This window comes from Eumetopias jubatus, unplaced genomic scaffold, assembly GCF_037043125.1.
Source record: "Eumetopias jubatus isolate StellerSeaLion01/CBP00866 unplaced genomic scaffold, mEumJub1_p1.0 scaffold_9, whole genome shotgun sequence".
Classification (NCBI taxonomy): Eukaryota; Metazoa; Chordata; class Mammalia; order Carnivora; family Otariidae; genus Eumetopias; species Eumetopias jubatus.
The window spans coordinates 109,129,460-109,151,721 of record NW_028274815.1 but is presented as its reverse complement, the minus strand read 5'-3'; the positions used below and the strand labels follow the sequence as shown (position 1 = coordinate 109,151,721).

The following is a 22,262-nucleotide window of genomic DNA, read 5'->3' as shown; positions in this document are numbered from 1 at the left end:
AGCCCTCACTGGTGTGGGGTGCCAAGAAATGGATGTTTTGTCCTAGTGTCATGGAATGTCCATCCACAACTACCACTGTGCTAGTACTGACCTTAGAAATTAAGGTCCAAGTTTATGTTCATTATAAATATACACTGTCCAAATGCTGGGTATCCACTGGCAAATAAAACGCACACCTTCACTTGTGTGGATCTTCCAGCCTAGTCTGGGACCTTATAGTCTATCTGGTATTTTTTTTTTCTTGGTTACCAACTTATTGCTTAATTACGGTTTTTTAATATTGTATGAACGAAAAGCAGTAAGATGCCTTGAGACTCATCAGTTACTTAACCCTTGAACTTCGGTAAGGTTTTCTTTCTTTTTTTTTAAAGCTAAATCCCCAGACGGGTGAGTAATTAGATCAAGGTTCAGAATGACAAAGACCGATAAAGTAACTGCAAACAACATCATCCCACTTTGAAAGCGCTATTTTGGTCTTTCACCTAAAGTGACTTCTTTCTGCTGAAAGAGATTTGGCAGCAGCTAGCCTAGCGGATGGCAGAAAAATCAACCATGAACTATAAAGGTTTCATAAGATTGTGACATGGCCCCATTTTTACAGCCATTACATAATCAATGGCAAAACAGCAGGGGAACAAAAGTAATTTATACCTGACTTTTGGAATGCAATAAAATTTCTATTTTGCTGTTTCTAGATTTAAAGTCCCTATTTTGTTTTGATGATGACTTCAATTAGTTTTCATCTCTTATGCACTAACCAATTGAAAGTGGTAAGAAAGGATGGTCAGAGGCATGCTATGTGGCAAAGAAAAGTCACTTGAGACTTCAGAAATTTGCTCCAGGAAGTCCATGAGAAAGATGAAACCTCTCATGGAAAGGCCACAGAAGAGTACATAAGAAGTAGTTTATAAGCAAACAAACTTGTTTTTCAAGGAAAGGGTGACAATGACAAAAGTTTTCAAGGTTTGTTTCACTGATTAACAGGTCAGGAAGAAGTTATTTTTTTTTTTAAAGATTTTATTTATTTATTTATTTGAGAGAGAGAACACGTGTGAGGGCAAGCAGGAAGAGGGGCAGAGGGAGAGGGAGAGAGAGACTCTCAAGCAGACTCCCACACCCCCATAGCCCCCCCCCCCAGCACAGAGTCTCATTCCAGCTCAATCCCATGACCCTGCGATCATGACCTGAGCTGAAATCAAGAGCCAGCCGCTTAACCTACTGAGCCACACAGGGGCCCAAAGAAGTTGTGCTTTTGAGACTTCTTGGATGGGTTGAGTTGGATGGCAGTGGGGGATGGGGGACACTGGGAAGAGACTTATCCATTCATGCATATAAAAATGCTGGCTCTGTCGGAAGAGCATGCAACTCCTGGTCTCGGGGTTGTGAGTACAAACCCCACATTGGGAGTAGAGATTACATAATTAAATAAACCTTTTAAAAACTAAAAAAAAAATTTTTTTTAAATGCTTTCTGAGCACTTACTTTTGTATGAGTAAATGGGCTGGGTTCTGGACTACAAATAAGTATGAGATAGACACGGTCCTTGTCCTCAAAGCAGTTACAGTTAGTGGGAGGAACACAAAGGGCAAAGGAAGTTAATCAGGGTAAATGGAGGAATGCAGGGATTCCTGGAAGGGACAACTACCTCGCATTTGAAAAGTCAGAGGTTTCCTGGAAGAATTCCTTAAAGCTGACATCTGAAGGATGAGAAAGACCAAAGAAGAGTGTCCCTAAGGAAGGGAATCGTATAGGTAATAAGCTCAGAGGCGAAAGAGAGCAAGCATGGTGTGTTTAAGGAAAAGAAAATAACATATAGGGGGAGGGTTGGGGACAGAGATGAGAAATAAGGCATAGGGGTCCTCTAAGTCTAGTTAAGAAGTTTGAGATTTAGCCTGAGGGTCAGGAGGGGTATATTCAATCTTCATTAAAAAACAAAACAAAACAAAACAACTGGCTGCCAGAGAGTTGAAAGCTGTTGTCACCCAGGTGGCAGCTAATGGTTAGCTGTACCTAGAAAGTTGCTGTGAGGATGGAGAGAATGAAGAAATAGTCAAGAGATCTTAAAGAGAATCAGCAGGGGAGGATTTGATTATGGATGGATACAGGACAAGCTGACAAAGGGGTAGAAAATGTCTCTGGCTTTGGCAACTAAATAGTCCAGCTCAACTGAGACAGGAGACACTGGGGTAGGAGTAGTTTGATCGAGAGGTGGGGGAAGGTTGAGTTAAAGGTGGCTGGAGGATACGTTGATTTGACTCACAGGAGACTAAGCTTAGCGGTTTGGGAATCATCTGCCTAAATGGGAGAAGAGAAGGTTCAAGACAGAATCCTGAGAAAGGCCCACAATGAAGAGAAAGAAATGCTTGTAAAGGAGATTTAGATGGAGTTTTTGAGAGAAGAAAGAAAAATCAGAAGAAGGTAGTATCGGGGAAACCCAGGGACAAGTTTTCCAGGGGGAGGGAGTGGTCAACAGTGTTCAATGCCATTGAAAACTAGGTAGAAGCTTCAGACAAACTCCAAATGAGGGACATTCTACAAAATAACTGACATTTAAAAATGTCAACACCAAGAAATACAAAGATTGAGAAATGGAGATTAAAGGAGACAAAAAGAAAAACAAACCATGAAAACTGAGAATGCGATGCATGATCTGGGATTGTCTTTTGCTGTATCTGCTATCATTTTTAATGGTTACATAATAATCCAGATAATTAAGTTCATTCAATTATATTTGAGTTAGTCATTTTTTTTTAAAGATTTTTATTTATTTATTTGAGAGAGAGAGAATGAGAGAGAGCACGAGAGGGAAGAGGGTCAGAGGGAGCAGCAGACTCCCTGCGGAGCAGGGAGCCCGAGGTGGGACTCAATCCCGGGACTCCAGGATCATGACCTGAGCAGAAGGCAGTCGCTCAACCAACTGAGCCACCCAGGCGCCCTTTTTATGAAACAAACAGGAAAGTAATTTAGTATTATTCCAGGCTTTGTCACAATCTATGTTACTTTATTTTTTTTATTTTTTTAAGATTTTTAAAATTTATTTGACAGAGAGAGAGAGAGAGAGCACACAAGCAGGGGGAGCAGTAGAGGGAGAGGGTGAAGCAGGCTTCCCGCTGAGCAGGGAGCCCGATGAGGGACTCTATTTCAGGACCCTGGGATCACAACCCCAGCGGAAGGCACGTGCTTAACTATCTGAGCCACCCAGGTGCCCCTCTATGTTACTTTATTTTTTTTTCCTATGTTACTTTAGAAGAACGTTTTTGTGGGATTTGTTACACCAAAAAAAGGTGAAAAGTGAATCTATACACTTTGATTACCAACGCTGGAAGAGAAAATGAAATTTACAGTTGCTGTTTTAGGTTTGTCTGAATATGTTTTCACTTCTGATTTTATCTTTAAATTTGCCTTCAAATTTGGCATATGGTTGACCAAACCTCAGCTAGCACTATTTAAAATATTCATCGCAAGTGACGGACTCCCTAATTTATGGGGTTCTATCCTAAGATAGGCATCTGTAGGAGGATGTGAATGTAAAGGACTCTTTCAAGAAGATGGCGAAATGGGGCAATAACCTTCAGTCTCCTTTCTGCGGTCCTGCAATTCCGGTACTTGTATACGGCTAAGTTGCATGCAACACACTAAAATATTTTCATTGTCTTTGATAATTTCTCTCTACTCTTTATGTTTTTTAAAACGTAGACATTTAAATTTTTTAAATTTAAATGTTTTCTCCTGTTCCCTTTCGCGTCCACCAAGAGCATTTATCAATAAGCCTTTAGGAATTGCCCAAACTGTCAAGTGCGCAAAACTTCACGGGCTGGGAGAATGCCCTCAGTCAAGATGGCTGCTGCTACATTCCATTGCCCTTGCTTGCCCTCAGCAAAGGTGGCTCCAGTGACTTCCTTCAAACCGGCTTTTCCCAGAACAAATATGGCGCCTCCGCTTCCGGATTTCGGTGAGCGGCTCTTGCGGGTCGGTAAGTGTAATGGGGACCTTGCAATTTTTCTCAATTAGTTGTCTCCGTGGACTGAGGAGTGACCTGGAATTAGGAGTAGGTAGGGGGTCTGGGCAACGCATCAGATCATTCTCTCATAATTGGGAAATTATGGCGGCTTCTCCTGGCACACTTCCAGTTTCCCCCTGTCCCACCCCCTCCTTCTCCCCAACAACACATGGCCTCCGCAGCTACCCCGTTGGGGAAATCCCCTAAATTTGCAGGCAGTGTGACCGGATGCTCTTCCGTTCCTCTTCTCCTTTTTAAAAAAACCAGCTTTTTATTTTTATATAATTATTTAGTTTAACGACTGAGCCACCCAGGCGCCCCTAAAGATTTTACTTATTTATTTGACAGAGAGAGACACAGCGAGAGAGGGAACACAAGCAGGGGGAGTGGGAGAGGGAGAAGCAGGCTTCCCGCCGAGCAGGGAGCCCGATGTGGGGCTCCATCCCAGGATCCTGGGATCATGACCTGAGCTGAAGGCAGCCGCTTAACGACTGAGTATAATTATTTATTTTGAAAAACAGCTTTTTAAAGATATAATTCACAGTCCATAAAATTCACCTGTTTAAAATGTAAAATTCACTGGCTTTTCATATATTCCCAGGATTGTGCTGCCATCGCCACAATCTAATTTTAGAACATTTTCATCACCCTAAAGAAATACCTTGTACCCATTAGCGGTCTCCATTCACCATGACCTTTCAGTCTTCGACTAATAGTAGTCTACTGTCTATAGATTCGCCAGTTTGGAATTCGATATAAACTGAGGCATATTTAAAATTCTAAGTTAATTCGGGCAAGAAGCGATTCGAATTGGGCAGTATCCAATGCCGCAGTTAGTAAGGAGTTCTGAGGAGCTGAACAAAATGAAAGACTTATAGGCAGAAGGGAGCAGGAACAAGGAAGTAATACTAGGCCAAGAAAGCAGGCTGGTTATTGCAACGTTATATCTCTTTAGGGGATGGCAAGGATCTACCTGGCAGATTATCTAACTAGTGCTGATCAGGCGATTCCTGATTGGTTGTGGAGTTTAGCACAAGTGACACCATTTTGGATCTCTTGTCTTGTGTTTTTAACACTAGCTTCTTATCACTAAGTATAATATTTTCAAAGTTTGTCCTTGTGGAATGTATTAGAATTTAATTTTTTTATAAAGCTGAAAAATATTCCATGTGTGCATAGACCACATTTTATTCATCCATTCATTAGTTGATGGACATTTGGATTGTTTCCACTTATTGTTTATTATGGATAAAACTACTGTGAACATCTGTGTAAAGTTTGTGTGGACATGTATTTTTATTTCTCTTGAGCATACGCCTAGGAGTGGAATTTCCAGGTTAAAGTGTAACCCTGTTTAACCTTTTGAATAACTACCGAACTGTTTCCCAAAGGGCCAGTGACTTTTTATGTGGATATCCAGTTGTCTCAGTGTTGAAAAGATTGTCCCTTCTCCTGTGAAGTTGTTTTGGCACCCTGTGGAAAATCAATTGACCATAACTGTAAGGTTTTACTTCTGGACTCTGAGTTCTATTCCATTGATGTGTATGTCCATTCTTATGCCAGTACTACACAGTCTGGATTATTGTGGCTTTTTAGTAAGTTTTGAAATAAAAAAGTATGAATCCTCCAACTTTGTTCTTTTTCAAGATTGTTTTGGCTATTCTGGGTCCCTTGCATTTCTGTATGAATTTTTTAAACACTTTTGTCAATGTCTGCAAAAAGAAAAAAAAAAAGCCAACTGAGATGCAGCTAAGAATTACATTGCTCTGTAGATCGATTTGAGCCATATTGCTATCTCAAAATATTGTCTTCCAATCCATGAATATAGGATGTCTTTCCGTTTGTTTAGATTTTTAATTTCTTTCAACATTTTTTTAAAGATTTTATTTTTTAAGTAATCTCTATACCCAGTGTGGGACTCAAATTTATAACTGCAAGATCAAAAGTCATATGCTCTTCCGGCTGAACCAGCCAGGCACCCCTCTTTCAACATTTTTTTTTTTTTTTTTAGTTTTCATTGTACATGCTTACACATTTTTATTAATTATATTCCTAAGTATTGTATTCTTTTTGATGCTATTGTAAATGGAATTATATTCTTATTTTTAGGATTGTTTATTGCTAGTATATGTAAATATTTACACAATATTTGACACATCTTTATTGCTAGGGTAAAATCATTTGCATATACTTTTACTATATTGATCTTGTATCCAGCAATCTTGTTTAACTTGTTTAGTGGTTCTACTGGTTGTTTTTTTTTTAAGATTTTATTTATTCATTTCAGACACAGAGATACAGAGAGGGAGAGGGAGCATGAGCAGGGGGAGAGAGGCAGAGGGAGAGGGAGAAGCGGGCTCCACGCTGAGCCAGGAGCCTGATGTGGGGCTCAATCCCAGGACCCTGGGATCATGACCTGAGCCGAAGGCAGGCGCTTAACCATGTGAGCCACCCAGGCACCCCGGTTCTGCTAGTTTTTAAAGAGGATTCCTTGGGATTTTCTATAGTTTCACTTCCCTCCTTTATGAAAATCTTTATGGAAGACTTTTATTCCATTTTCTTGCCTAATTGTGCAGCTAAAACGGAAGTGATCAGAACAGACATCATTACCTTGTTCCTGATGTTAGGGGGAAAACATTTAGTCTTTTACCATGAAGTATAATGCTAGCTTTGCATTTTTTTGAAAAAAATTTATCAGATTGAGGAAGTTCCTTTATATTTCTAGTTTGTTGAGTATTTTGATCATGAGTGTTTGACTTTGTCAAATGTTCTGTGTGTCTGTGTATGCTGTGGTTTTTGTCCTTTATTCTGCTATAGTATATTACATTGATTTTCAGATGTTAAAACAACTTGGAATTCCTAGAATAAGTTCCACTTATCATGGAGTATAATCCTTTTTATATTTTGCTGGGTTTGGTTTGCTTGTTTTCTGGCAAGAATTTTTGTGTTTGTATTCATAATATCAGTCTCTAGTTTTTTGTGATGTCTTTCTCTTGTTTTGGTGTCAGGCTAATATTGGACTTAGAGTAAATTGGGACATGTTCCCTCCTCTTCCATTTTTTAGGTGTTATCTAGGTGAGGGAAGGACAAGTGCAGTAGGAGGAGGTAGGGCTTATTGGAGAACCTGAAGGAAAGCCATTATGCTTGAAGCCTGGAAAGCAGTGAAGGTTGGAGGATTTGGCTAGAGAGAAAGTTCTAGGTGGTGATTAACGTCTCACAGGAGGAAAGAAGAGAGAGCCTTGGGCTAAGCATGGAGGAAGTCCAGTTGGGATTGGAAGATGAGCCACAGAGCAGGCAGGAAAGAACAAAGGCAAAGAGATGGGAGGGCAATCAGGAGAGTGGCTCCCTGAAAAGCAAACAAAGGATGGCAGAGTTTCCAGAAGTTATATGCTGAAGTGATTGAGTTGGTGGAGATGAGGAAATGAGCCAATTTAGACTCTTGAGAAGTTTGTGGAAGGGAGAAGAGACTGGCTGTGGGGAGGGCAGGTGTCAAAGATTTCCTTTTCACTTTTCTTTCTTTCTTGACAACTTTTAACGTTGATATGATTTTTAAAAAATAATGTATATATTTTTTATTTAAATTCGATTAATTACCATATAATGTATTATTAGTTTCGGAGGTAGAGTTCAGTGATACATCAGTCTTATATCAGTGCTCGTTACATCATGTGCCCTTCTCAATGTCTATCACCCAGTTACCCCATTCCCCAACTCCCTCCCCTCCAGCAGCCCTCAGTTTGTTTCCTATGATTAAGAGTCTCTTATGGTTTGTCTCTCTCTCTCTGATTTCTTTATTTTTTCCTCCCTTCCCTATGGGCCTGTTTTGTTTCTTAAATTCCACATATGAGTAGGATCATATGATAATTGTGTCTCTCTGATTGACTTATTTCACGTAGCATCCTACCCTTTAGTTCCATTCATGTCGTTGCAAATGGTAAGATTTCATTCCTTTTGATGGCTGAGTAATATTCCATTGTATATATATACACCACATCTTCTTTATCCATTTATCTGTTGATGGACGTCTGGGCTCTTTCCATAGTTTGGCTATTGTGGACATTGCTGCTATGAACATTGGGGTGCAGGTGCCCCTTTGGATCACTGCATTTGTATCTTTGGGGTAAATCCCGAGTAGTGCAATTGCTGGGTCATAGGGTAGCTCTATTTTCAACTTTTTGAGGAACCTCCGTACTGTTTTCCAGAGTGGCTGTATGAGCTTGCATTCCCATCATAATGCTGATATGATTTTATACCTTCAAAAAATTGCAAGACTAGTACAAAGAACAACCAAATAACATTTTCCAGATTCACCAATTGTCTATTGTCTACACTTGCCCCATCCATTTACTTTATCATTCTCTCTCATACACACACACACACTTAGAACTATTTGAGAGTGTGTTGCACACATTATGTCCCCCTACCGATGAATATTTTTTTTAAAGATTTTTATTTATTTATTTGAGAGAGAGAGAATGAGAGATAGAGAGCATGAGAGGGAAGAGGGTCAGAGGGAGAAGCAGACTCCCTGCTGAGCAGGAAGCCCGATGCGGGACTCGATCCCGGGACTCCAGGATCATGACCTGAGCCGAAGGCAGTCGCTTAACCAACTGAGCCACCCAGGCGCCCCCCTACCGATGAATATTTGAGTGGCATTCCCAAAGAACAAGGACATTCTCTTACATACTAGGTTTTGTTGAAAATGGGTTTGGGCATATTGAAATATCCAAGTGAAGGTCCAGTGGAACAGAAGTGGGAGAAGGGGTTGTCATCACTGAAGGCTCGTTAAAGGGTCCAGAGCGTGGGATTTAAGGTGCAGGTGGAGGGGTTGGACTTTGCCACAGGAGGGACGGCTCTCTGTTGTGAAGAGAGGTGAAGCAGTGGACAGATGTGGGAATCTTTGTTCTGTTTGATAAGGGAGTGGAGGAAGTTCCTCTCTGCTGGATTCTGTTTCCTTTATCAATTAGGATGGGAACAGATCTACTGAAAAGAGCAGGAAGTTGTGTGAGAAATGGGAAGGGTCTGAGTTGAAGAAGATTGGAGAAAATGCGAGAGTCAAGGAGAGGGGAAGAGTGAGTTATGAGATAAACATCTCAAGCTTCCTGTGGCCTGACAGCCCATTTCAGGCTGATGCTCATTCATGTAGGGTGAGCCAGCTTGTCCTGGTTGGTGACTCGCGTTTAGCACTGGAGAGTGGGTAGATAAGTTGAGTTCATCTAGGCTGGAGTTTTGCCAAAGGAGTATGATAAAAGGACAGAATGGTTAGGGAAGGGAAGTTTAGGGTACTAAGAAGATAATGGACTGTAGAATATACTGGATAAGGGTGAAAGAAATAAGATGGCTACTGAATGGGAAATAGAAGGGTAAATGGATGGGAGGTAGGCTGGGAAGATAGGAGCCTGTAAATTGTTTTTTAATTATTACTATTTCACTTATTGGAGCTAGACATTATTGAACATGCATTCTGTACTGAGTGTTTTACGTGCATTAATTTCATGTAATTCCTATAACAACCCTATGACGTAAGCATAGTCGTCAAGCCATTTTTTGAAAAAACTCTTTCTTTCTCTCTCTCTTTCTTTCTTTCTCTCTTTCTTTCTTTCTTTCTTTCTTTCTTTCTTTCTTTCTTTCTTTCTTTCTTTCTTTCTGCTTTCGAGGGCACATGGGTGTGTATGAGTGGGGCGGGGGGACAGAGGAAAGGGAGAGAGAGAATCTTAAGCAGACTCCACACCCAGCACAGAGCCCCACACGGGGCTCGATCTCAACACCCTGAGATCACAACCTGAGCTGAAACCAAGAATCAGACATTTAACCGACTGAGCCACCCAGGCGCCCCAGGCCCGTTGTTATAGATGAGGAAACTGAGATGCTCAAGGTGACACAGCTAAAAAGTGACAGCAGGGGTTCAAACCCAAGTCTCTCACTCTAGAGACCCTGCGCCTCTCTGGACCTTTCGGCAGAGCTTCCCAGCTGTGTTCCCTGCTTCACTTGTACCCTCCTCCCACTCATGCTTCATTTGGCGAACGGGCGTGAGCATGTGGAAATGCCAATTGATCTTATCATACCCTAACTCAGAAGCTTTCATTACATTTAAATGGAAATATGTATACAAAGATGAACTGACAGATGAATAGAGAGTTGGATAGGTGGCCAGTTTTGTGATAAGGAAAATTGCAGTAAAATGTTGATTGTGAACTCTAGACAGTAGCTATAGGGGTATTCATTCGATAATTTATTCCACTTTTCTTCACTTTTGAAAATTTTCATGTAAAATGTTGGGAGGGAAGAGCCTTGATTGAAAAAAGAAGTGAAGTTAAACAGCCTTTTGTATGGGGACCCTGGCTGACTTGGATTCGTAGGTCTGTAAGAATCCGTAGTCGTAGAAGATGACTGTCTTTGCTCGGCAAGCAGGTTTCGATGTACAGAGAGACTTCCTGTGTCTCTGCCTCTCCAGTATTGGGAAAGAATGCTCAAATTGTGTAACTAAAGTACTTTTTAGAGAGGAAAATAAGCTCTTCTGGAGAAGGAAGTGGAACCACCTATTTAAAGTTTTAGGGCAAAGATAACCATTGCGGGGACTCCTGGGTGGCTCAGTCAGTTAAGCGTCTGCCTTCAGCTCAGGTCATGGTCCCAGGGTCCTGGGATCGAGCCCCGCATCGGGCTCCCTGCTCAGCGGGGAGTCTGCTTCTCCCTCTGCCCCTCCCCCCTGCTTTTGCACTCTCTCTCTTTCTCTCTCAAATAGATAAATAAAATATTTTAAAAAAATATAATCATCACATTCTACTTGTGGTTGCAGACGATAGAAAGGGTCTCATCTGTCCCTCGTACGTGCTTTCTTCTGTGCAAACTCAGAGTTCCAGATGTTTTGCCGTCATAGGTTCTGACTTTGTAAGAAACAGGATTGTGCCTTTCAGTAGGCTTTCTTTTTTCTCTTTTTGTTCGAATGCCCAGTTTGGAATGTATTTGACATTTAATACAAGTGATTCTAAAAGAAAAGGTAGATGTCACATCAGTTGTGCTGTTTGTTTTCAAGAAGGAGTCCTTTAGTTTGTGTCACTGATGACACTCTTGCTTGCTGGGTGATTTCAAGGCTCCCTTTCAGGCAGGCGGGATATACAGCTGTCATTCACTGGCCTGTTTTTTTTTTCGCTTCCAGGAGCTTCCAGAGCAGTGTTTGGTAACATGAGGGGCGAAGGAGGAGACACAGATGCCTGTGGCAGAGGTGTTTGCTAAAACTTCAGGCTTGGTTGGCTAATATAATGTGTGAAAGACAGAATGTTCTTGCTTCTTTGGGAACCTTGATCCCTTTGCTTCTTGCAGAAGCAGTCAGCTGCTATCTTGGCTCACTCTCTGCCTGAGCGGATGTCCACAACAGCATGTGACCAGGTGTCCTCAAACAAGAAGAGTCTTGCCAGGCCTCTCTGTTGATTTGTTTTTGTACACCCCTATCTTTGCCTGATCAGGTGGTACTTTGCGCTGTGCAGACGCAGGAGGCTGGGAGGCCTTGGAGCTGGGTTCATCCTAGATTGGTACTTTCTAGATGAGTTTCTTTGGGCAAGTTACTCTGCTTCTCTCTGTGTCTGACTCTCTGGCTGTAAATGAGGGAAGTAGCAGGATTACCTGCCTCCTAGGGCTGTTGTCCATAAAGCTCTTAGCACAAGGCTTGGCATCCAACCAACACTGGATAAATGTCTCTTATTATTATGCTTATTCTGAAATTGCTTGTTTCATTCAAACATATATCTTTGAGATCTTTCAAGTTCCAACCGTCATTTTAACAGCTGCACCGTATTCCACAATTTGGAATATGGCCTCCTCCCAAAGCTATTCCTCCTTCAGTCTTCTCTAACGCAGTCCATAAAACCACCCCATGTTGACTCTCAGTTTCTCTTTAACGTCGTTATCCATTCAGTTATTAAGTTCTACTCTCATTTTAGTTCCTAAATATGTCACTTAATCTGTCCCCTGCTCTTGACTGCCCTGCCCTTGGTCACATGCTCCTCTTCTCTCACCACGACCATGACAGGTGAAGGAATTCCTGTTGCTTCTGAGATTGCCTGCCACTGGGCTGAAGCCCTGCAAGGGCATCTCCTATCCAGCTGCCACATCTGCGGATCTGACCGCGTAGCTCCTCTGCGTGGCATGTGGCGGCCCACGGCAGTCACAGTGTGTGGTGTTTGGCTACAATATGATTTGTTGATGACAGCAGTTTATGAGTCAGAGACTTGCAGAGGGAGGATACCTTATTTTATTTTTTAAGTGTTGGTTTTTTTTAGAGATTTTATTTATTTTTGTGCACGAGCTTGCGAAAGAGACAGAAAGAGAGAGAGAGCAAGCACGAGCAGGTGTGGGAGGGGCAGAGGGAGAAGCAGACTCCCCGCTGAGCAGGGAGCCCGATGCAGGACTCGATCCCGGGACCCTGGGATCATGACCCAAGCCGAAGGCAGATGCTTAACTGACTGAGCCACCCAGGTGCCTTTATTTCATTTTTTTAGGAACACCGAATTTTTAACAAGGAATGTCCAAATGATGAACCCAGTAAGTCACCTTTGTGGTCTCTAGAGCTCAGCTGGAGAGTTTGTGTTTCCACGTTGCTGACAGCTGCCGGGCCTTGCTGTCCTTCCTAGCGCTGTTGTAGGAACAGGAGAGAGCCCCATGGTCATGCAGCTGAAACCACAGGGCTTGTCCCTCCCCAGTTACTCATGAGTGACTATTCTTTGAGTCTCACTTTAAACTCCCGACACCCATGCCATTGCGGTTGCCCAGGCTGGTTCTACTGGTGTTTATGCTGTCCGCTGGCCATAGTCTGGCCTGCCCCTTGCTTGGGGATAACCTCATCCAGAAAGCTTACTCTCCCTTTCTGGGTTCTTCTCTGTCTTGTCCTTGTGTTTACATGGTATCTCTCTGTGTTTGGATTGTCCCAAGCTGTGAGCAACTTGAAGGAAGGGTCTATTACATACACCTTTGTATACCCAGGGCCTGGCATGTGAAATAATTGAGTGAATGTGTCTTTGAGTAAGCCACAGATAAAAATACAAATCATCTATAATCTCACTGTTCAGAAACTAAACCACTGAATTAATTACCATTAAAGTTAATTTGGAATATACCCTTCCAGATACTTTTTTTTAACTATAGAACTGTAGATTCCTCACTCATACACACACACACGCGCGCACACACACACACACACACACACACACACACGGTGGCACGCTGACACCCCACACATGATATTGTATTTTATAGAAATCTTTTTTCACGTAATCTATCATGAACAGTTTTTTTTTTTTAAGATTTTATTTATTTGAGAGAGAGAGAGCATGAGAGGAGGGAGGGTCAGAGGGAGAAGCAGACTCCCCGCTGAGCAGGGAGTCCGATGCGGGGCTCAATCATGGGACCCCAGGATCGTGACCTGAGCTAAAGGTAGTCACTTAACCAACTGAGCCACCCAGGTGCCCTCATGAACAGTTTCTTGTCTCATTAAATATTCTTGTAGCCCTTGGATTATGGTGCTACATGGTGTTTCATCCTTATCAGACACGCAGCTTATTCTCCAGCTGAAATTATTTTATTTTTTTAAAGATTTGTTATTTTGTTTTATTTTATTTTTTAAAAGATTTTTTAATTTATTTATTTGACAGAGAGAGACACAGAGAGAGAGGGAACACAAGCAGGTGGAGTGGGAGAGGGAGAAATAGGCTCTCTGCTGAGCAGGCAGCCCGATGTGGGGCGCGATCTCAGGATCCTGGGATCATGACCTGAGCTGAAGGCAGACGCTTAATGACTGAGCCACCCAGGCGCCCCTTATTTGTTATTTTAGAGAGAGAGAGCATGAGCAGGAAGGGCAGAGGGAGAGGGCGAGAGAGTCTCCAGCAGACGCCACACTGAACAAAGAGCCTGTCGTGGGGCTCGATCTCATGACCCTGAGATTACCCCCTGAGCTGAAACCAAGAGTCAGATGCTTAACCGACTGAGCCACACAGGCGCCCCTCCAGCTGAAATTATTAATGGTTTCTTTTTTTTTTAAGATTTTATTTATTTATTTATTTGAGAGTGAGAGAAACAGCATGGGGGGGGAGGGTCAGAGGGAGAAGCAGGGGGAGGGTCAGAGGGAGAAGCAGGCTCCCTGCTAAGCCAGGACACCGTTGCGGGACTCGATCCCAGGACTCCGCATCACGACCTGAGCTGAAGGCAGTCGCCCAACAAACTAGAGCCACCCAGGTGCCCTATTAATGGTTTCTTTGTGTGCTGAGAGTGTCTCTTTCTCCTGATGAAGAAACATGGTAAACAAATACTGGGTCTAAAGTAAGGACAAGGAAGATGGTTACTAACGGGAACATGAAGTATTCTGGGACTTTCGCCCTTCAAGCTGTGGCGGAAATGGAGACTCCTCTTCTGCAGTGCCTTTTGTATTGAATTGTTTTTCCCATGGCAGGACTATGGCGACCCAGGAAGCCGCTCCAGACGGCCAGTCAGAGGAGAGCAGTGCTTTGGACTTGCCACCAGTTGATGACATAAGAGATTATGTGCTGCAGAGACCCCACCAGGAGGCCGACAGCGAGGTGTTTAGTTCTGTGGAAACCCTTTCTCTTCCTTCCTCTTCTGATGTGGATTCAGGTAAGAAGCAGAGTTCAAAACAAGCTAACATTGATACACACACATACACACACACACACACACACACTCTCACACACACTCTACATACGGGTATGTGTTTGTTTCTTTCCCTTCCCGTAGCGCCTCTCTGAGGAATGGCCCATTGTCTGGAGTAGAAAACATCTTATCTAAGCACTGTGGGGAGAGACTTCAAAGGACAAGCTCCCTGGTGTAACCATGACAGGGAGCTGTTTCCTGGAGACCTTTTTTGTCTCAGTCCCTTTCTGATCTCCGTCCAGCTGCATTCAGAGGCTCAACGGGGAGAGGGTGGAAGTGTTTTTTGTTTTGTTCTTTGAAAACTTCAGAAAGTGGCAATGTGGGCCTGTTTTATGTTATAGGTGATAGTAACAGGGATTTTAGTGTTCCTTGTATGAAGTATGCTCTGCATTTGGGGAACAACTTTTCTACGAGTTTCCCTGGCAGAATTGCCAAAAAGTCTGTTACTTAAGCTTACTGATGATTCCTTGACATAGTTAGTGACCATCTCTGGTTGCAAAGCCCTTGTCTTCCCCATTCGTTGCTCAGTCCAGACCTGGAGGTCCACGGACATGGACTCAGAGCTCTGCCACTTACTAGCTATGGGACTTGGGGGGACATTTCTTAACAGTTTTGAGCTCTGTGTACTTGACATCATCACTTAGACTTCTGTTAGACTTCTTAAATTTGATACATCCTAAACCAGATTGCTAATTCCTCTCCCCCCTCCCCAGTTCCTTCCCCCTCATTTACAGACACCTGTTCTTTGAGGCTTTCTCATCCCAGAAAAGCACTTTTATCCATCTGTTCACTTAGGCCCAAACCTAGGAGTCCTTCTCAACCTCTCTCATGTTCGGTCCCTCACTGTCAGCTCCACCGAATAAATCTAGAATCTAAAGAGTTTTGCCATCTCCATGGCCACCACCCTGGTGTGAGCCACTGTTGTCTGCTTCCGGATTATTGTTAGGTCTCCTAACCACCTCTTTCCATACCTGCCCTTGTCCTCCTACAGTTTCTTCTCAACACAGCCACCAGAAGATCCTTTTAAAATACAAATCAGATCATGTTAGTCCTTGGCGCAAAGCTCCCATGGCTTCTCATCTGTCTCAGAGCAAAAGCCCACGTCCTTAGCTGGCGCCCATGCCCTCTGGGCCCTGGACCTGCCGCCTCTCTAACCATCTCCTTGCCCTCTCCGGGCTGGGCCTGCGCCACACCAAGTGTGTGTCGCCCTTCACGGAGGCCCACCCTTGCCTCCCATATCTAAGAGCCAGCCCCCCTCCCTCCTGCTGAGGTTCTTCTGTCATCCCCTACCCCGGCTTTATTCTTCTCCATAGCAGCAGGGCCATTGGGCACCCTAGGTAGGACTGTTAATTTCTTTGTCTCCCTGCGTTGGAATATAAACTCCAGGATAGCACGTACTCAATAAGTACTTGTACGAGGAAGGAATGAGTAAATGTTAACTGCCATTATTATTTCATTAAGAGATATACCTGTATAGATTTGGGGCTGAACTTGATCCTAACATAAAACTCTGTTCTCCTCTCTACTCCCCACATGTGTAGCTTAAGGCTGGTTATGAGTGACTTTGGAACGTTCCATGTATAAGGAATGGGAGTCACAAGCGGCACTGAATTAGGTGAAGCCTGAATTTAGCCCCATAGCATGATCAGTGTTGGAGGGAGGAGATTGTCAGATTGCCTCTGGCTTCCAGAAGAAAAGTCAAATTGTATAACTGCTGGAGACATGGCCAAACTGTCAGCCATCAATGTATGCAAAGGAAGTTATCAACTCATGTGCAGTGGTATGAATCCTGTGCCATTTCTGTCAAGATAGAACACAAGAGGCTTATAATGGGCACCCCACACCCGGGTGAGTCACTCTGGGCCTGTGCCCTTTGGGGTCTCAACTCTCATTTCTCTCCTTCCTGCTTGGGCCTCCGCCCCATCCCTGGGTGCTGGAGGTCTTCACACGTCACCCATCAAAGCCTCCCAAAAAACAATTTGAAACTTAGACTGAAAGACGAATGACTAACCGTAGCTTCAAGTGTTGGCTTTTCCAGGAAGCTCTTTGTTTAAGAGGACCTAGCCCTAAAAGAATGGTTTAATTTCAGGAATCAAGGACAGGTAGAAGAGAGATTTGGAGGCTCTTTCTGATGTTCCTAAAATGCAGTCCTAAACTCTGGGGGAAGTCGCTGTCCTAACTGCCCAGCCTCATTTACTCTGGGCTGATCATCTTCCATCTCCAGTTTCTCAAAACTGTCCAGGGTCTTGAGTTTTGATCTTCTGTTTATAAGTAGGATCCACTTTCCTTCCTTTCACTGTGTTCATGAGTAGGTGTACTTACCGGTTCCCTCCCCCGTAACCCTCCAGCAGATTTTGCCCACATTTTAATCTAGTTCTCATAACTCTGGATCTGTTGTTTACTCAGAGACACATTGGTCTCTCTTGGTGCTCTGATGGCTACTGTTCGTTCTATTTCAGATTCTTAACATATCCCACTCCCTGGCCAACCTGCATTCTTGGTTTGCTTGTATGCTGTTGTGTGTTGTTAGGAAGTTGATCTTCTAGAGGTTGTGAATACAGTCAGAGGTTTCCAGCTGACAGTCACCATTGGGCTGTGCCCACCCTCGTACTCGCTCACTGTTGGCTACACTCAGGTAGCTTGTGTTTGGCTCACCATATGGTTGACTATCTCAAGAACTGGTTGAGTATGGTAGGTTGCTTATAGCGGAACAGAGGTCTGAGGGTGAAGCCAGGATCTGGCTTCTCTGGCTGCTGCGTGAAATAGGAGCCAGGAGCTGACCTTTAAGATTCAGTCATGGGCGGGCACCTGGTGGCTCAGTCGGTTATGCATCTGCCTTCGGCTCAGGTCATGATCCCGGAGTCCCAGAGTCGAGTGCTGTGTCAGGCTCTCTGCTCAGCGGGGAGTCTGCTTCTCCCTCTGCCCCTCCCCCTGCTCTCGCTCTTTCTCTCTCTCGCTCTCTCTCAAAAATAAATAAATAATCTTAAAAAAAAAAGATTCAGGGCACCTGCGTGGCTCAGTTGGTTAAGCAACTGCCTTCGGCTCAGGTCATGATCCTCGAGTCCCGGGATCGAGTCCCGCATCGGTCTCCCTGCTCAGCAGGGAGTCTGCTTCTCCCTCTGACCCTCCCCCCTCTCATGTGCTCTCTCTCTCTCATTCTCTCTCTCAAATAAATAAATAAAATCTTAAAAAAAAAAAGATTCAAATTAGCCCAATTGTCAAAACCTACGGTCGAAATTCAGACACACAGTTAGCAAGGGGGTGGGACCCACCGTGGTGGTATAGAATAGCCCACTGGTAGCCCAGCACAGCCCTGCAAGGGGTAACACCGCGAGAGTACCCAGAAATCCCAGCAGGTGGCAGTCCGTGTGCAGATGGCCTATCAGTGAGTGGCGAGGTCCCAACTTCAAGGTTGGAGTCAGCATCACAGTTGTAAACCCTGGAAGAGTAGCAGGCAAGGGACGAGTGGGCTCAGTTTTAGGAGATGGCAGGGACCACTGAAGAGGCCAGGTTGTAAGGAAAGGCACCCAAGCTGAAGCCTCACTTTTGTAGAGGATCCCCCATTTCACCGTGCAGCTGGCCTCTGGCTTTCGCCATCACTCACCTGCTCTTCCCAGTGAGGCTTTTTGAAGGGCTTGCCTGTCTTCCATTCTACTTCTTCTTACAGTTGTTCCTCATTCCTGGGCACATGTCCTCCGCCCCCGCTACGCGCTAGGACTAGGCCTGCCCTTGCTCCCGTGCCAGTGATCTTCCCCAGGAGCTAAACCTTATGGATTTTCTTTTTTTTAAAGATTTATTTATTTATTTGAGGGGCGCCTGGGTGGCTTAGTCATTGGGTGTCTGCCTTGGGCTCAGGTCGTGGTTCCAGGGTCCTGGGATCGAGCCCCGCATCGGGCTCCCTGCTCTGCAGGGAGCCTGCTTCTCCCTCTCCCACTCCCCCTGCTGTGTTCCCTCTCTCGCTGTCTCTCTGTCAAATAAATAAAAGATTTATTTATTTATTTGCGAGAGCGCGTGTGCGTGCACATAAGCATGCATATGTGAGTGGGGGGAGGGGCAGAGGGAGAGAATCTCAAGCAGACTCGCCATTGAGCGTGGAGCCCAACGAGGGGCTCAGTCTGACGATCCTGAGATCACGACCTGAGCCGAAATCAAGAGTCGGATGCTTATCCTAGCGAGCTACCCAGGTGCCCCCCTAATGGATACTTCCCTGTCCTTATCTTGTATGCTCAACTACCATATCACTGTTCATGCCCTGGAGGAGGATATTAGTAGCAAGGGACATGAGACTTAAGAGCACTTTCTAGGAAACTCAATGAGTTGATAAGAATCTGAGAGTATTAGTCAGAAAAACCTGAAAGCCTTGGTCATTTCAGTCTGGGTACCCAAAGGCAGGCGAGACTGGGCTGTATCTGTCCACATGAACACAGCTCATCTGTCTTGAACTGGTGGTGGCTTGGGCGAGGGTTGTCTGACCACTCCTTATGAAGTGATGATAGAACAAACAACTTGTCCCCTAAGCCAGGCACAGGAGCATGAAACTCCCTCCCTCTGCCCTTCTTGGTGAGATCCGGCAAAAGACCACACTTGCCAAAAAGGTCTTCCTGAAACCGCACTTCTGTCACATTCCTCTGTTTAAATCCCTTGTAGACGTGTGTAATCTCATGTCCCGGGCGTTTGTTCAAAATATTTAACGACAATTCAGCAGGATTGCAATATTTTAATAACTAGCAAGGCCCCAGGCAACATACAGGTGCATGCCACAGACCCCTGCCAGTGGGTGTCTAACTACCCATTAACATGGACCTGCCACTCCTGTTGGGCTGGTTTTTATGCAGAGTCAGGCCTTAATGCCTCAGCTGCATTGTTCTGGTCCTTGAAATGTGTTCCTTCCTCCCTGGTCAACTCCAGGCCGCTCCAGAGACTGCCGAACTGAGTCCAGTTGAGCCTGTCAGTTAATCTCCAATACACACTTATTGATGGGCTTGGACGCCCTGCCTCTTAAATAGTTGTTCTCTTTCTCTTTTGTTACTGGGCTTGAGAACAGCATAGAGTAGGCAGAATGGAAGTGCCAAGGGAGGTGGTCAGTGGTCTTGGATAAACCCCTCAAAAGCAGTCACCAAGGTTTTCTGGAGGTGAAGTCCTGTGTGTACTACTCTCACTTGAGAAAGTCTGCCTAGTTCATGTTTCTGATCTCATCAGGGCCCTCTGAAACCTTTGTTCTGGAGAGCGCCCCAGACACATTCTCATCAGGACAAAGAGCTCCTCTGAAGTTTTTGCTTACACATTGCAGTATGGAGGTGGGAAATCTTTCTTTTTGAGCCCTTTCCTCAAACTTTAACTTCGAAGAGCATCTGTTGAGAAATTGGCTGATATAGCAAACTGAACATTAAACACAGTAAGTCTTTGATGATTAAAAGCCCTAGCTGACAGCCCAAGCCCTGTGTCTAAAGTTAAATAGCGGTTTAATGTCCCCTTATTTTGCTTTTGGAATCTGTCAACATCCCAATCTTCAGAGGCCATTTTGTAACCTGTATATTTAGGCATTTCATCCAAGGAATTTGCTATTTAAGAGTAGATAAATATAAGGGGTGCCTGCGTGGCCCATTCAGTTAAGTGTCTGCCTTCAGCTCAGGTCATGATCCCAGGGTCCTGGGATCGAGTCTCGCATCGGTCTCCTTGCTCAGGCGGGGAGCCTGACTCTCCCTCTGCCTGCCACTCCCCCTGCTTGTACTCTCTCACTCTCTCTCTCTGACAAATACACGAATAAAATCTTAAAAAAAAAAAAAGAGTAGATAACTATCTTTTTTCCTTTCAGTGAATCACCTGAGGTCACAGAGCAACCTGGCAACTCCTATTTCCTCGGTGACCTCTATATAGACTATTCTAACTGTGACTTTTCCACCCCTTTTCTAAAAATAGAAGAATATAGTTCTCTATTTTAGGCTACTAAATTGTAGATAATGTTAAATAGTCATTAGAAATACTAGTATAAGAGGAGAATTATTTTCAAAGGCCATTTGCTGACTGCGGCATCTCTCACTGCTCCTCTCTTTTGAGTTTCAAAGACACCTGCTGTGGGAGAAGAGACTTGTTTACTTTTGTGTACTGTGCCTACACTTAGAGAGTTTTAAAAAGAAATCCCAACTGATTTGAAAGATGGGCTGTGTTCCTGTCGAGAGCCTCACCTACAGGCATTTATCTCTGAAGTTCAGGTGTACAGAGTCTGACCTGATAGCTCTCTCTCAAGGCTACTGCAAGTGAGCATTCACTCATGACTTGTCATTCAGCTGTGTCTTTTTTTTTTTTAAGATTTTATTTATTTGTTTGAGAGAGAGAGAGAGAGAGAGCATGAGCAGGGGCGGCGGGGGGGCGGGCAGAGGGAGAGGAAGAAGCAGACTCCCCGCTGAGCAGGGAGCCTGATGCAGGGCTCGATCCCAGGACCCTGAGATCATGACCTGAGCCGAAGGCAGATGCTTAACCGACTGAGCCACCCAGGCGCCCTGTGTCTTCTTAAAGTATGAGAAAACAACTTGATTGAAAAAAATCAAATGTACCCCATCGTAAGTACCATTCACTGTGATGTGTTTGTAGGACAGAGGAGACTATATGCAGTTGAGAAGAGATTAATAGTTTATCATTTATTGTACACGTACCTTCCAGGCGCTGTGCTGTGCATTTTCTGTGCACCATTCCTTCTGATTCTTATATCCGCCCCTGAGAAATAAGTACTATTGTGATCTCCATGTTACCCAGGAGGAAATAGTCTTTGAGAGGTTACATATTGATATGTTACTCAAAGAGTAGTGGAAAGCCAAGACTCAAATCTGGGTCAGGCTGACTTCAAAGGCAGAACTTTAAAGAAATGCAAACATTCAGGCATGAGTAAGTGCTAAGTAGTAAGTCTTAAATATTTCTCCTCCTAAGTGTTTCTCCTTCAGTCTCTGCTGGCTTCTTTCTGCTAACCCTGCTAACCCTGAATATATCTTTAGTATCAGCACCGTCCCAGGGGTGACCAGGACTGTGGTTCGTTTTGACCAGGGTCCTGTGCAGGGCTCCCTGAGCTCGCCTTTCAACGTCTCATCTTCCCATTGTTGAAGAAGCTCTAACCACCTGCAGACTAATTGGAGAGAAGGCATTGCCTTCTCAGTTAAATTTCTCAACACCAAGTAGGATCCAACTGCTTATGTTAAAACCAAGGGAAGAGGGGTGCCTACGTGGCTCAGTTGGTTAAATGTCTGCCTTTGGCTCAGGTCATGATCCCAGGGTCCTGGGATCCTGCCCCACATCGGGCTCCCTGCTCAGCAGGGAGCCTGCTTCTCCCTCTCCCTCTGCCACTCCCCCTGCTACAGCTCGCACTCTCTCTCTCTCAAATAATTAAATAAAATCTTTAAAAACCAAGGGAAGAAAACGAGTCTTCTCAGTCTGTTTGCTGGAATGAATACAACCCTTGATAACTTTTCTGTCCAGAGGAAATTTTCTCATCTGGCCCAGGAACTATTCTTAAACTTGGCTCTCTGCCCTTTGAAGTTATAAATCATGCTGTTTGCTGAGTGGCTGCCCTTTATTTACCTCCAGGCTCCCTGGAGGTTTTCCTAGAGCTGGGTTT

The 22,262-nt window shown here is 44.2% G+C and overlaps 1 protein-coding gene across 3 annotated transcripts in view; it reads left to right on the top strand.

Annotated features, from left to right (window-relative positions):
- The first annotated feature begins 3,886 nt into the window (after positions 1–3,886).
- SHLD1 (shieldin complex subunit 1) overlaps positions 3,887–22,262 on the top strand; it is a 94,365-nt gene continuing 75,989 nt past the window's right edge. For 2 of the 3 annotated variants that reach the window (XR_015768986.1, XM_028112937.2), the window contains exons 1-2: positions 3,887–3,973; positions 14,439–14,620. Coding sequence is in view for 2 of the 3 variants with exons in the window: in XM_028112937.2 (XP_027968738.1) it covers positions 14,443–14,620 (178 nt within the window). In the remaining variant the exon portion in view is untranslated. Of the gene's footprint in view, positions 3,974–11,347; positions 11,416–14,438; positions 14,621–22,262 lie in introns of those variants that run through there. The other variant, XM_088026708.1, reaches the window with a different exon arrangement.